Source organism: Dermochelys coriacea, chromosome 13 (assembly GCF_009764565.3).
Source record: "Dermochelys coriacea isolate rDerCor1 chromosome 13, rDerCor1.pri.v4, whole genome shotgun sequence".
Lineage (NCBI taxonomy): Eukaryota > Metazoa > Chordata > Testudines > Dermochelyidae > Dermochelys > Dermochelys coriacea.
In genome coordinates this window covers 14,501,108-14,517,806 of record NC_050080.1, presented here as the reverse complement: position 1 = coordinate 14,517,806, position 16,699 = coordinate 14,501,108, and the positions used below count along the sequence as shown (strand labels likewise).

The window sequence follows — 16,699 nt, the reverse complement described above, 5'->3', positions numbered from 1 at the left end:
GATGCATATAGTGGTTTTGTACAATTACTCTTGATTTATATTACTATAGATGACATCAGATTAAAGGCCCATTATGGTTGGGAGAAGAACAGAAAGTGCTGTAATTATTAAAAGACCAATGTAGCTTTCTGACACTGGCGCTAGTTTTGGTCATCAGTTGCAAGACTATGGGTTTGAAAGGCCCACTGAAGTGTTATTTTCTACCTACAAAGGATCCTAATGAGAAAGACAGATCTTTTCACCTCTTCTTTCATAATACTCATCAGGAATGTAGTTCTGTAGATGCTACAGAATCCATCTGCCTACAATGATGATATTTGGAAAGGACTGGAGTTTGAAATCTGATTTTCAGTTCTAATCTATTCCTGCATTGAGGAAGTATGACAGATATTTATTCCACAGCCAAGCATGGTATGGATGTGTAATTTATCCTTGCTTACATATCAATGATCAAAGAACAAGGACAACCTGAGTCCCTGTATAAGGATCTTCAGTTAAGGACTAAAGATGTGAATGATTTATTTTTTTTAAAGGAAACACATATGGTTGTCTATTGATTTATGTATGATTTAATAATCTATAATTCAGATGCTTCTATGCATTAAAATGTCAGTCCCACCATTCCCTGTTTGAGTTAGTATAAGGGTTTAATAAACCACAGAAATCTGAAATCATTTGTAAAATTTATTAACCCTGATTATAGAGTTTTGTAAAGCAGGTAGAATCCTGGTCAGTCTTAAGGTTGCTTTTTATTAGGATTAATTACAGATATGAATGGAGATGAGTAACTGACAAAACAACTAAGTTTTTTTTTCTTTTCCTAAATCTGAAAAACATTAACAACATAAGATTGTAGATATATCCTCTGAATTAGTAGTATAGCGGAGATGCTAGCGCCCTCTTGTGCTGTATGAATAGTTTAAGTATTTGTATTTGTTATTCTACCTCATCAAGTCAAGGAAGAAACTGTGCTTTAAATCATTTCGAGCCTTTGCATTTTAGCCTTTTAATTTACATTAATAATGTACAGACCAATCTGAAGCATAATCTTAAAATCACTGATTCTATTATACTGCAGACCTTGCTAATTACAACATAATGACAAACCACATAAGGTTTGGTTGGTTGGTATTTACCTTTAAATATAAATTTTATCAAAATATGATTTTTATGACTGCTTTAAAGCTCTGTAGCTAAGAATTCTTTGTTCACTGCTTTGCCACAAAAACTGCATTCTTTTCATCAAATTAATTTACTCTGCTATTCATCTTTTTCACTGCCACTTTCTGACCTCACCTGTACTTCCTCTCACCCCCATAGACTTAAAAATCATTCCCATGACCTCCCTTTAATTATATTACACATTGTTTCTTAATGACCTTTACAGTTACTTACTAACATCTAATGAACAAATTCTGTAGATGATACACCTCAAATGTACACAAATGTTTGCTTTAGTCTTCAGTGTGGCCCTCTTTTGATGACAGCCATAAAAAGGAAAATAATGAGGCATCTTTACTGCAAGGGAGCTTATAAAGAGAGGCTGATTCTTCAGCATCCAAGCATCTTCATTACTTGGATTTTCCAGCAGGTAGAATAGACACTGGATCTGTTTGCACTTCAGCATCAGACATCCGTTTCGGCCCCTGAGGAAGAATATACAGAAACATGTAAAAATAGTTGAACCATGTTGAAGAACAATTACACCTGCAATTATGTGTTGGTTCTTTGCAAACAGACATTTCCATTGATATTACTTCTTTTCTCTCATCAATTCTTCTCCTTTAATCAGTTTTTAACACTACCGAGAGCTGGAGCCACATCTGCACACTCCCCACAATGGGAGTAAAATGGTGCAAGCCACAACTATACCTGAACATGGCTGTTGCTCATTCTCTCTGGTTATTGTTTTCAGAGAACTGCACTAAGCAACCATGCTATATTATTGTGGTTCTAGAATAGTTCTCAATAAAATATCATTGTCCAAACTGGTTACTGCACACATACTAGAGCCCTTCAAATGGGTTTAGGAGTTCTGCTCCCAGTTTAAAGGAACATTAAATACCTTTACGTATTTAGGTATTTGAAAATGTCATAATGATATTGCATTTGTAATGCCCTGTCTATACTATAAACCCAACTCTTTTGCAACAGTTCATGACACTCCTCTGTCCTGATTATAACAAACATGGTTGAGTTGCATCAGCTCTATTCACAACACACACATGGCTCTGTCTTACGTTGGGTGAAATTTTCCAAGTAGTTAAAGCCACACTGTAAACCCAGTTTTAGGAGATATGGGGTGCCCTGCCCCATTTCTAGTGGTCTTGAAACCAGCACAATAAATAGAAATATGCAAAATATTGAATATTTTATGAAAGTTGAATAATTCTGAAGGACAGGTTTCTTAAACAGTCTAAATCTAAACCCAAGTCTAAACTGTACAGCTAATCTGTTTTAAAATTTAGTTTAGCTGAACCAGATCTAAAACCATTAAAAGATTTCCTGCATTAGACCAGTACCATGTGTTAGCTATGTTTACGCAGCCATATCTATCATTCTGTCTAACTGCGTTTATTTAAAAAAAGAACAGGAGTACTTGTGGCACCTTAGAGACTAACAAATTTATTACAGCATAAGCTTTCGTGAACTACAGCTCACTTCATCGGATCCGATGAAGTACTCCTGTTCTTTTTGTGGATACAGACTAATATGGCTGCTACTCTGAAACCTGTGTTTATTTAGTGCATTACTGGAAAATCTGGACAGCTATCATTCATGACTTCAGCAGTGGCTCTATTGCCTGGAGAGGACATGCACACAAGGTGGCACCAATAATGCACGGGGCATACAGTTTCACAGAGAAGTGGGAGAAAGGAGGACTAGCTAAACTAGTCTCACAAGCATGGTTAGGGAATCCTCCCCCTTGCTCACAAAGCAACAGCAGATACTTTGACATTAATCCACGTGGCCATGTTAATGACCTGCTGCCTGCTGGCCATTTTATTTTTCGTGTTCTAAAAAATTGCAGCATAACACCTCTCCACCCTTAAAAACCACCACCACCACAGCTGGCCAAAGAGGGCACTATTTTATCCTATACAATCTATGTTGACCCAGATGCAGGCAGGTGCGACTCCAGTGATTGGAAGTGAGTTGCATCCGCTTACACCAAAGTTGAATTTGAACCACTGTCTAGAAGGCTTCTAACTGGTTATGCCCTGCAGACAGCACAAGCTGGCTTTTTAAATACATCAACACTGGTAGTTGACCATAATTATAAATCAACGACACAAAACAAGCTAGTCATTCCAAATTTAGCCAGTAAAGAGAGTCTGAACATCAATTAAAAGATTTCCCAATATTAGATGATTAGCTTGAAGTCTGTCAACTGTAACTGTGTCTGTGCAATGCAAGAGTACGTTAACTTGAGAAATAAGATGCTATTGTTTGGTCTATTTCCTATAAATACTGCAGGCTGGAAGTGGACTCATTTTGACTGACTTAGCACATTTGCCAAATAACATCATTTATTTATGTTCACCTATAGTGCATCCTGATCGCTAAGCCCATTTTCAAAGTGGCTTGTTAAATAAAACTGGAAGCTGGAAAGGATGCTAGCCTGTGATTCTTATTACCTAGAATTTTCAAGGCTTTTGTGTCTATGAACCAAAGTGTTGATACCTCTGTTTTAACAAGCAAGTTCCAGATCTGCTCTCAGATAAATGGGTGGGCATGGTTCCCATTGGTCCAAACTCTGCTCTCAGTTATTCCTGTACAACCCCTTTGAGGGCTAACCTGAAACACATTTAATTTGGATTGTATCTGTTCTAAGTGTGGGATCAGGAATGTAATGATAGAACAGCAGTTCTGATTCAGAGTGCGTTCAACAAAAGCATTGCCTCTGTGCACACTGTACTGAAGATCCTGGTTCAGATAGTTCCCAAGAGTGTGTTCATGTGTGGAGTACCCACAGTTTCCATTTATTTCATTTTGAGTTGTCCTACTTCTGAAAATCAAGCCATTAATCCCTAGCTTTAGTAAATGTACATTTTCCTGATTCGCAAAAAAGAAAAGGAGTACTTGTGGCACCTTAGAGACTAACAAATTTATTTGAGCATAAGCTTTTGTGAGCTACAGCTCACTTCATCGATGTTGCATCTGATGAAGTGAGCTGTAGCTCACAAAAGCTTATGCTCAAATAAATTTGTTAGTCTTTAAGGTGCTACAAGTCCTCCTTTTCTTTTTGCAAATACAGACTAACATGGCTGCTACTCTGAAACCTGCCATTTTCCTGATTCCCACTCTACCCTAAATTCCTTTGCATTATGTAGCTTCTTTCAATGAAATTCAGATAGTCAATGTCTGACTATCTGAACCCTTGTTCTCTGACAGACCTATGTTATTGGTGCTGTAATTTTTCCTAAGAGCATAATCTGTTCCACTAGTAGCTAGGAACAGATGCCTGATCTCGACTTTCTAATCTAGGGCATCCCTACACATTCCGTTTCCTTTATACTATGTCCTTTCGCAGAAGAATCAATGGTTTCAGGGCAGAGTGTTTTTTAAAACAGCTGGCCAGAATTCAGGGGACAATCCAGTGGACTTTGCCCATAAAAATGCACAATGGAGTATGGAGACAAGTAAGGTCTAGAGAATCTCCACTTCTGCAAAAATATCTTCTATCCCCATTTTATCAGTCCAGAGCTCAGCACTCTATCAGAGAAGCTGTTACCAGATTTCTGGACTGATACTTTGAATGGAGGATACTATAATTGGTTTATGTATAGTCTAATACTCTAAGAGTTTAACTATTACAACTTGTGGTGTGGACTTTGCCACTTATTTTGTTTTGAACTATCATTGTTTTATTGGAAAGTGTTGGTTTTTGGAAGGATTGGGGATTGACTTCCTTAGACATGGGTAAAAAGTTGAGTCATAAGTGTATTAAGGAGTGGTAGTATGCTGTCAAATATTTCAGTCTGGGGAACACTTCTCTTTTAAATGCTGAATATTCTTCCTGACTGGAGAGGTGAAGACATCCATCTCCTCTATGCAGCAAGATCTGGTAGTGGGTTGTCTTTCCCAGTTAAAGAGCTAGCCAACTGACCAGATAAGCTATAAATCTAAAACCTTTACACTATATACATATATAAAAAAGAGTTATTCTGTTCACGAAAGAGGAAAGATACCTGAGTATTTTAGGGCTCTGTTAATGCTAGAAAAAATGATGCACTGCATGGCCAAATTAATATCAGGCATGAGAAATTGAAACTAGCAAAGAAAAATATCTCAGAGAATCTCTATTCTCTCTTCACTTTACTTGCTTGTAGCAGTATCCACCTCTCTGTCTCTGCACACACTCTCACCTCTCTTGGTGCAAGAGCCTTCTCTGCTCTGGCTCTGAGACATCCTCCTGCCTCACTGACTCTCGTACAAAAACATATTCTCTTGTTTGCCTCCTAATCTCTTTGCAGTTATTCTAATGCTGTTTCTATTTAAGGCCATGTCTACATGTACAAGCTTACAGCGGCACAACTGTACCGATACAGCTGTGCCGCTGTAAGAGCACTCATATAGCCACATTATGACGATTGGAGAGAGCTCTCCTGTCAACATAATAAAACCAGCTCAACGAGTGGTGGTAGCTATGTTTGCAGGAGAGCGTCTTCCACTGACATAACACTGTGCACATGAGTGCTTATGCCAGAAAAATTTACGTCGCTCAGGGAGGTGGGTTTTTTTACATTCATGAGCGACAAAAGTTTTGCTGACATAAGTGCTAGTGTAGACATGGCCTAACTGTATGAAAAGTTTCTGGATGCAGCTTGTTTGAATGACAGAATACAAAATAAAGAACTATTGTCTATAAATACAGAAGCCCTTTCTCACTCATTGACTTCAGTGAGAATTTTGACTGAGAAAGGACATTGGTATTTGGCCCACAGTATTTGATTTCTGCAGAATTCAAACCAAGAAAGCAATTCTCCATTATTTCTAGAAACAATAGAGGTAGTAAATATTTGCCTGGTCAATTTGTAACCCATGTGAGGACTCCCTCTACCCAGTTCCCATAAGAGGTTAACAAATCTACTACAGCTGCTAGCTAAATCCTTTAGCTCAAGCAATAGAAGCTCATGGTTTTATACCAGGAGGTCCCAGGTTCAAACCCTGCTGTTGGCCAAAGTGGGATTTGTTACAAATATACATAATATGAGCCGAGTTTTCCAGACATGTGAGCACATTGCATGCTTGTGAGTCATGTGGTACATACACACACATTTATATACTTGTGCATACTGGGGACTTGAACACACGTTTGGGTGAGTGGGAAAGTAAACGCACTCAGGAGCACATGTCAAATAACTGGGACCAGTTAGTACAAAATACAAAGGTTCTGCTTCTCCCAGAGAATGCTGAGGAACAGAATCTACCCTTGACTTCAGTGGGAGCTGCAGACAGTGCTTAATTTGTAATGAAAGAGGTGCTGGGGCTCAAGCAATTTTTTATTTTCATAACTGATGCGGCAAGCACAGTGGTGCTGGGGCTATGAAGTTCCAAGCCTAGAGGTGTTGGGGCTCAACCCTTACAAGCCCCAGCACAAATTAAGCACTGGCTGCAGATGAATGGAAGTCAATGGAAATTATTAGTACTTAGCATCTGGGGTGAAATCCTGGCTCCACCGATTTCAATGGCAAAATACCCCCAGATTTTAGGAAGGCCAGGATTTCACTCAAGGCCCCTAAATGATACATTTTTTTCCTGTTTAACTTATATATAAGTGGCTTCATTATTATTAAGAGATCATGCAGAAAGAGTTAAGTTTTCTTCCTTCTCCTTCCCCGGCCAATATACAAATTTTTGAAATGCAAATAGCACAGTGTAGGATAATCACAATTCTGTGAAATGAATGTAAATCAAACACTCCTTATGATGTGGAAAAACATCTGCCACAAAATGAGTCATATTGTTCTGAACAACAGCTTAGCTTTCTAACGTAATGTTCTAAAAGGGCTAATTTTCAAATCAGTGTCAATTTAAATTCTGTTCTACTTGCTTTTTCCTCTTCTGGGCAGTGGTGGTTGGCTCAGTTTTATTTTATTTTCTAGCGACCCTCTGAGCAGAGCCAGGGGAAAAAAAATTGTAAATAACCTATCACAACCAGATTCATTACAGCTAAGGTGACCTCCTCGTTTTGTATTCTTCCCAGCACTGGGTATTTTTGGTGATGTCCATTTGGGATGTAAAAAGATGTGGCTAGCTTTGGATGAGGGTCTGAAGTCACGAATGATCCCATAACACTTTGTACTCAGTCTGTCTGTTGTGGTAGGGAGAGTGGAACAAGTTGCTTCCTGCCAATTGATTTTATGAATAACTAGTAGAAAATGCTTAACTTCTCTGTTCCTGGCACTGTTCCCCGCACCCTTCCTACAGTCCCCATTGGCCTGGAGCGGCGAATCACGGCCAGTGGAAGCTTCAATCGGCTGAACCTGCGGACGCGGCAGGTAAACAAACCAGTCCGGCCCGCCAGGGGCTTTCCCAGAATAAGCCGCGGACCGGTTTTGAGAACCACTGGTTTAGAGAGAAGGCTTCTTAACAGAGGCAAGTGGCTATCTGTGAACTAGCTTTTGCATTGCTCACCATGAGACAGACAATGTCGGTGAGGTAATATATTTTATTGGACCAACTTCTGCTGCTGAAAGAGACACGTTTTTGAGATACACAGAGCTCTTTTTCAGGTCTGGGAAATGTAATCTGAGTCTCCTAGCTAAATACAAGGTGGGACAGATTGTTAAGCATAAGGAGTTAACACATGTTGCAAGAGCCTATTCACAATGAAGTAGGCAATGAACACCTCTGCAGTCATAGGACAAAGGAGGATTAATGGATCACTGATTGTTGTAATAAGACATAAAATCAGTCTCTCCGTTCATGATTTTTAATTTCTAGCAAAGTTATGAATTTTAGCTCCCATGCTCATCTTTTGAAGGTGTGGTGCAGCTTTTCTTTGAGGATGAGGACTGAGAGGTCAGATATGGAGAGTGGTGGTTTTGTAAAAAGCGTTTACCTGCAGGTGATAGGGTGTTTGTGTCTTATCATTTTTTTCTGTGTCAGTTCATTTGAGAGCTTAGTGATTGTCTGTCTGGTTTTACCCACATTGTCGTGCTTTGGGGGACTTAATAAAAGATATTACCTCACCCATCTTGTCTCTCTCATATCCTGGGACCAACACAACTACAACAACCGTGCTTGCCAAGGCCTCAGTAGAACCAAGCATGTGTTCCCAAGACATTTTCCATCTGCTCTAATGTTGATTGGCAGCTTTGTTCCCACTTTTCCCTGCCTCTGGCTGAAAATGTGCTGCCGTAAGGCCCTGATCCTGCAAGCTGCTCCATGTAAGTGGATTCCAGGGCCACTCCATTGAAGTTAATAGCGTGTACCAGTGCAGGGGTCTGCTCACAAGAGGCAGCTTGCAGGGCCGTCATTTAAATCGGCCGAATCATGATTTAAAAGCAAAAGTTAATTTAACCTACTAAGCCCTTAAAAAATCCTCCAAATGACTGTCTCTTCTCTATTTTCTTGAGGGGGGAGTCCTTCGCAGTGTCTCCTCCATTCTGGATTGAGTCGGTGGCTGTGGTTGGCTGTTCTCTGGAGTCTTGCTGATCTTGGGTTTCCTGTTTGCTCAGCTCTGTTGTAGACATTTTGTCTTTTGAACTCTCCTTGCTCTTCTGGCCCACAAGTTCACTTTCCGTTGGGGCGACTGGCCTCTCTGTGGAGTCTGATGTCTAAAGCAGTTTCAGACAATGGTTATTTTTAGTGGAAAATATAAACATTTTGGCAGGAGGTTCATAAATATAGTAAAAATCAAAGGCCACCTCCAATGTACAGAGCTTGGGCCTGATTCAGCAGCCTTTACTTAGGACAGTAGCCCCAGTGAGACTGAGATCATTTATGTGAGTAATGACTGAGGATCAGGCCCTTTCTGCATAGCCTTTATTTTTATATATTTCTACAGTGAAGCTTCTTTAGCAGGCAGCGGCACGTGATTAAAAAAAGAAAAGACTGTATATTTATAGATGTATAGAATTACATGCATGCTCTCACAGCTGCAAAGATATAACCGTCTCTGCATCCCAAGCTGCAAAGTCACCATAGAAGCTTGAAAGTGCAAGGGAAGGAGCGATAAAGACAGGTAGCAGGGCACATAAAGCAGAGGTAAAAATATCCCATCTATAAAATTACAGTACTCCACCAGGTGATTAACAAGCCAGGATTGGCCATGGAAGTCCAGTGCTGCATGGAATTGCAAAGGAGACACTGTGATTTCCTCAAAACACAAACAACATTACAGAGCAGACAAATACAGTGAAGGTAAGAACTCAAACTGAGGAAAACAACTGGATAGGGTCAAAGGTCACAAATCAAGATTCAGTCTGAGAACAAATAAAATAACATGATGATTCTGTCAGTTTTCTGTGGCTGTAGATACTGGTTACATTTGTGCTAAAACATTTGCTTGCAAATGGGAATTTCTTTTGCATTATATAAGACTTGTCAAAACTATACTGACTTACTTATTCAGTTAAAAAGAATCATGGTAGTGGAGCCTACAAATTAGATATATTTAGGCCATCTGCAGATTTGGTCTTGCAGCCTGGAGATGCCCCATGGTTTAACAATTGCAGTGTTGCCAACTCTTCTGATTTTATTGTGAGTCTCATAAGTAGTGGTGTTTTTCTTAAAGCTCCATCTCTTGGAATCACGTGATTACAGGAGAATATCAGCTTTCATTAAAAACAAAGCAAGTCTTTTAGCTATCATGGTTATAGAGAAACTTCAAATATAACTCTAAAGGCTCAAGAACCCAGAAGATAAATAAAAAGAACCCCAAATCTACTTTTTTTTAAAAAAAAACCCTCATGAGTTTTAAGCTTATCACATAATTTTGGGGGCCTGATTTATGATTTTTGAATTTCTGGGGTTGGCAATACTACAACTGGTCTATTTCACATAAGTCCCTCTTTCCTTTTCATAATAGAATCATAGGGTTTCAAAGGGGAACCACAAGAGTCATCTAGTCTAAACTCCAGGCCAAGTCTGCAGGATTTGTTGTGCCTAAACTATCCAAGACGATGGCTATCAAGCTTTCTTTGAAACCTCCAGTGAAGGTTCCATAACTCCCCTAGGCAGTCCGTTCATTGTTCTACCATTTCTTATGGTTAGGAAGTTTTTTGTGAGATTTAATCTAAGGCTATGTCTACACTATCACTTTTGTCAATAAAACTTTTGTTGGTCAGGGATGTGGAAAAAAAGAACCCCTCCCTTCCCCCAGCCAAATAAGTTCACCGACAAAAGTGCCTGTATGGAGAGTGCTATGTTGGTGGGAGACGCTCTCCAACTGACGTAGCTACAGTTGCTTATTGGGGGTGCTTTAATTAAGCTGACAGGAGAGCTTTCTCCCACCAGCATAGAGCAACTACATGGGAGACCTTATAGCAGCACAGCTGCAGTGGTACAACTGTGCCGCTGTAAGGTCTATAGTGTAGACATCGCCTAAATCTGCCATGCTGTAGTTTGAACCCATTGTCTCTTGTCCTGCCCTCTATGGTAAGAGACAACTTTTCTCCATTTTTTTAAGGCAGGTTTCCAAGTATTTGAAGACTGCTATCATGTTCTCCTTAATCTCCTCTTTTCCAAACAAAACATACCCAGTTCCTTCAGCCTTTGCTCATATGGCTTGTGTTCCATCTAGGGTGACCAGACAGCAAGTGTGAAAAATTGGGATGGGAGGTAGGGGGTAATAGGAGCCTATATAAGAAAAAGCCTCAAATATCGGGACTGTCCCTAAAACATCTGGTCACCCTAGTTCCATCCCTTTGATCATCTTTGTCACTCGCCTCTGGATCCATTCCAGTTTTTCTACATCCTTGCTATAAATATAATGCTCACACCAAAATTGCAGGTCAGAGGACCTTTGATTCTATAATCCATGCCAATTCCACTGCTGTTGAAGATGGAACAACTTTATTCCTTGACTAAGGCTATGTCTACACTACAGCCTATGTCAGCATAACTTATGTCATTCAGTGGCATGAAAAAACCACCCCCCAAGCAACATAAGTTATAAAGACATAAGCACTCATGTGCACAGTGCTATGTCACACCACAGCTTCTGCTGCTGGCGGGGGTTTTATGATGCTGACGGGAGAGCTCTTCACCAGATGCGCTGCAGTGGCACAGCTGTATTGTTACAGCTACACTGCTGCAGGGCTGTACTTAGAGACACAGCCTCAGTTATAATATTGTCATTATTTTCAACTTTGAACCCCTGTTCCTTTTCTTTTGGGTAGGTAGTAGGTCTATGTATTGCTTCCTTGTATATTTATTTCTCCACCTTTCCATAATTTCAAATCTATATCATTTCTCTGGAATTCCCTCATTCTGCTGTGGCACATAAGATGACCCATCAAATTTGGCTCTATAATCGGGTTTATAATGCAGTTTGAGCAACGGCACTATACACCATAGTGAGGCCAGCTGTGTGTCAGAGTTTCAAAGGAAAAGGACAGGTTTCAGAGTAGCAGCTGTGTTAGTCTGTATTCGCAAAAAGGAATTCAGGAACATTCTTAAGGCAAATTCAGATTTATCAACACAGACACTATGCTTTATCTTGTAAATAATTGCATATGGGGTAAAAGAGCTGTTTTTATTGTGTTCCGTGGGCACCCAAAACTTACAAAGTGGGTTTCTGAGGGTGCAAGAAATGCAAGGAAAAGTGCTGCATAAAACCAAATTTAATTCTGTCTATCCTTATTCTGACTAATTTCAATGTCAAATGAGAAGCACTCATTTGCTCACCTCCTGCTTTGTTTGACAAAATACTTATCCCTCTTATTTGCCATAGATTGCTTTTTGAAATGTGACTGTTTAGTGGATTCACAGACCTGCATAAACAACTAGAAACAATCAAAGTACAAAGGTTCTTGCACTACAACAGGCCATGTCCACCCTACAGGTATTGGTGGTATAATTGCTTCCATCATTGTAGGAATTCTATCTCCCCGAGCGATGGTAGATAGGTTAACAGAAGCACTTTTCCATCGACCCAGCCGCATCTACATCAGGATTAGGTCAGCATTGCTAGAGCAGTCAATGGTGTGGATTTTTTCATGCACCTGAGCACCACGGCTATGTTGACCTAAGTTTTAAGTGCAGACTAGGCCTAAGTTCCAAGATGTGAAGACAGAGTCTAGCCCTGATTAACACCCTATGAAATCAATCATACAGGTTGTAAAGTTAGGGCAGAATCTGCCCTATCATGTTTATTCAATTGTGTGAGTTTCTGATAGTTATTGTAGTTTTTCAGGCCAAATCCAAACTGGCTTCAATGGGACTATTCTGATGAGTGTAGCAAGCAGATTTTGGCCTTTGATGTTACTCAGAAAAAACACTTTAAACAATATTGGTAATATTTTTTTCAGACAAAGCAGAAAAAAAATCAGATAATCTCTTTGAGGTGTTTCATATTAATCTTGAAAGGCAGGAAATTGACACATTTAATATTGATGAGAGTGACACCAGGAAATACAAACTGAAACCTATGAATAATGAACCATGTTAATGTTTCTCATTTTAAAGGTTGATCAGCATCTGACAACTGCATTACCTCTTTTGGAGTTAATTTACTCCCACGGAAAAAAGTAATAAAAAGATCAACAGGATAGTATTTTTCCTGTCATGTTCAACTTAGACTTGATCCAAAGATTTTGAAGTCAGTAGAAAGATTCCTGCTGACTTCATAGAGCTCTGGATCAGTCCCCTAGTGCAGTTATTTCACATACAACATGTCAGTAATGAAGAGAGAAATGGAATCAGAGCATTCCAAGAAAAGCTACAAAAGATAAATTAAGGCAGTTGTTTGATACAATAGCATAACCAGTTAAAACAGGCAAAAAAATTAAAATAAAGTGAAAAATGGACTGATTCTCCTCCCTGCAAGTGAGAAGAGAATCAGGCCCAATACATACATGGTTTTTCTAGAAGTAGGTAATTGGTAGCAACTTTAAAAAAAAAAAAAAAGAGAGAGAGAGAGAGAAAAGTACAGAATACGAGCCCAGGACGGTAACCTTTAGTCATCTGAGAAGCCTCACTGTAAGTAAAGAATTGTTAGCTTATAAGAGTAAAGGTTTCAGAATCAGACCTTGTATCTTCTGTGATCTCTATAAGAGAATAATCAGCTAAGATTAGCTTAAACTATCAGCAGATGTTACACAACAGAAAAACACTTTCCTGATGATAAAAATGAGAATGAAGAAAGGTCTGATAGGTCAATTTTCATCACCACTTTAATTTTGCTACTGAGTTACAGAAAATCATAGCATTCCATACATGGCCAGATTCTTAGCTAGCGTCAGTTGATTTAGCTCGAGTGACATAAAGGGAGATCTGCTGATTTACCCCAGCTGAGGATCTGGCTCATAGTAAAGTTCACAGCTTTTGAATTTCTACTAGAAAAATTAGTGATTTTATAAAGAAATCTTGGCACAATAAGGAAATAAAGGGACATGATCAGGTAGTTTTGGCTCATGCTTTAGGTTTTGTTTAAAGAAAAACAAAAAAAATGTTTTCCTGATTTTCATTAAATTTCAGTGAAGGTTTTTACTTTAAATTTAACTCTTCTTCCATAGTGTTTGTCGGCAAAAAATTATCTCTCCAATAGTGCATGTGAAGCACTAGAAATAACCAACTCAAAAGAATCTGGTTAATTTCACTGTCCAAGGTGATTGAAGTGCAAAAGTAAACAAATAGCATAAAGGCTGTAAAGGAAAATAGATTATAAAAATTGGTTCATTTTACTAATTATTTTATTATGAAAATGAAAACATTTAGAATTGTTTTTTAATCTTCATTTATCCTTATTAAGCAACAATGAATGGAAGAGATTCCATGGACATACCACCATCTTTTTACAATCAGTGATTTTTGTACTAAAAAGCCAATCAGATACATAAGTGGGAAATAAGCTACAGTGAAACCCATCACCAAGAGATGAATAAATCCAAACACTTACTTGGTGACTGGGGTCTAACCCATTTACCTCTTCTGAACTGGTAGCCCCTCCATCACTTTTGACTGACTAAAAAACAAAGGAATATAGGTCTTCCAAGCTTTAAGCATAGATTCAATATTAACTCAAAAGTCTAAAGGCTTTATTTAAGCACATCATTCCTAACAGCGCAAACGCAAAACAAAACTATCACATCTCAAACTATCTGCAAACACTATTGAAATGGGTCCCCTTCCATGGTTGTATCTCCAAGGTAAATTTTTGCATATGTATTTCAATGCAGCACTGTAGTCTTTTGGAAGGCAATTTTCCTATTGAAGGCTGTACAATATTAACAGTGTCTCACTACATTGATGATTGTGACGTATGATAAATGGGATGGATGGTGCTATCATCCCTGCCATCAAAGTTAACTAGGGATGTGATTCTGATTTACAGCTTTGACAACTCGCCTTTATAGGATTATCCTCTTGAGAGGTTGTACTTGTACTTTATTTCTACATATGTGCTTAAAGCTGCGGTTGACAATTAAAAACTGTTGAGATTTGCACATTTTCACCATTGCTACATTTCCCCCTGAATTATGTATTCTATTTTATGCCTTAACTCTCAAAGGAGTGTGTGCATATAGGCAACAACCTTTCTTGGCCTCAGCTCTTCCTGGCCAGAATAATCAAAGTAGACCCTGAGGCTGTAGCACAGGCAATGTGTTCAAAGTAAACCTTGACTCTGAATTACATTTTAAAAGAATGATCTAATGTACCCATATTTTTATATGATATATATTAGTTTTATGGATGGATATGACAAAAGGATTCATTAAAATTTGGGTTAGGTTTTAGATTGGAATTAATAATTTAAAAAATTACTTTTATATTGTTCTAGTATGTCAAAGTGTCCGATTGGGTTCTGTTTCCAATAATATAACATGTTATTCTGTTGCACATTGCTTAGCCGTGAAGCATAAAGTGAACCCCAGTATTTCAAAGTTCCCGAGCTTGAATGTCATTTCTCATTGCATAAGTGCAGTGAAAACAATGAAAGGATGTGACTTTTGCTCTAAAGATAGACCAAGCGGATTTGTGGTTTTCTGCAGCTTGTAGATTTATCACTTGCAACACAATATTATCAGCTCAATCCTGAGTGCAATCTCGTAGCAAAGATCTCTTTTGGTTTTGATGATTCTTTTCTTTTCTCTCTAGCTGTTGAAAATCAATACTAAATAGGAGTTTGTTCAAAAGCTAAAGATTTTAAAGGGGTTTATTATGGGTAACCAAATGTGGGGAAAGCATTATTCTCTAGGAACATGTCTTGGCTTAGTTGATCAATTACCTAGTTATATTAATGATGATTGCTATCTGTTGGAAAGGTTGAAGAAATGGGGAGAGGAAACACTGTGTGATCTTTGTTACATTACAGGTTAGTATCCTAGTCCATGGTGTTAGACGACTGTATAGCAATAAGATCGAGTTTGCGTTTCTCTTCTTCATATATGTTTAAGATTAATTTTAACAAGTGAGTTTACCAAAATAGGAGCCAGTCTACTGCCTTTTATAGGTAGGAAAGAAGAATAACTTTAACAACCTTCAGTAATCTCTCATCATTCAAACTACGAATTATCATCAGTGGAGCATAATTAACTATGGGCTAAAACAGTGGTGGGCAACTTGCGGCCCATGGCCACATGCGGCCCATCAGGGTAAGCACTGGCAGGCCGTGACACAGTTGGTTTACATTGGCCATCCACAGGTACAGCCGCCCGCAGCTTTCAGTGGCTGCGGTTCGCCAATCCTGGCCAATGGGAGCTGTGGGAAGCGGCGCGGGCTGCAGGGATGTGCTGGCCGCAGCTTCCTGCAGCTCCCATTGGCCGGAAATGGCGAACCACAGCCCCTGTTGCAGATGGTCAATGTAAACAAACTGTCTCAGCGGCCCGCCAGCAGATACCCTGGGCTGCAGGCTGGCCGCAGGTTGCCCACCACTGGGCTAAATCCTACAATCCTTACCCAGGGAAAATTCCCATTTGTTTCAATGGAAGTTTTACCTGAAGACTTCACCCTAAAGAACTGCTCTTTTCTTGTGTCTCACTTTAACCAATTTAGGGCTGCTATTGATGCGCCCCCAAAGTGTTTCCATGACAAGAAGGATGGGTCAACATGACAAGATAGCACACAGGGTGGGAACAGGGAATAGCCTTGCTAAATACAGGCTATGTTTTTGTGAGTAATGACTGTCAGTTAGAATTGGGTCAGTGTAAAATACCTATATCTATATTTAAGAGGAAGTTGTTACTAAGGACTTATCTATACCGGGAAATTGACTGGCATAGTTATTCCAGAATAACTCCCCACATGAACACTCCATTCTGAAACAAAATGTGACTTTATTCTGGAATAATTACTCTGCTTCCAAAGCAGATTAATAATTCTGGAATAAAATCACTTTTTTATTTCAGAATAGTGTCCACATGGGGGAGTTATTCCAAAATATCTAAATTATACCAGAATAGCTATAGCAGAATAGTTTTTCTGAAATAGGTAAGAACATAAGAACAGCCATACTGAGTCAGACCAAAGGTCCACCTAGCCCAGGATCCTATCTTACAACAGTGGTCAATGCCAGGTGCCCCAGAGA

General features: G+C 39.1%; 1 protein-coding gene across 1 annotated transcript in view; it reads right to left on the bottom strand.

Annotated features, from left to right (window-relative positions):
- Positions 1-671: 671 nt before the first annotated feature.
- The window catches only part of BCAS1 (brain enriched myelin associated protein 1), a 90,663-nt gene continuing 74,635 nt past the window's right edge, over positions 672-16,699 (bottom strand). Inside the window, 3 exon segments of the mRNA XM_038370454.2 lie at positions 672-1,646; positions 8,535-8,786; positions 14,072-14,137. Coding sequence (XP_038226382.1) covers positions 1,572-1,646; positions 8,535-8,786; positions 14,072-14,137 — 393 coding nt within the window. The 3' untranslated portion in view covers positions 672-1,571.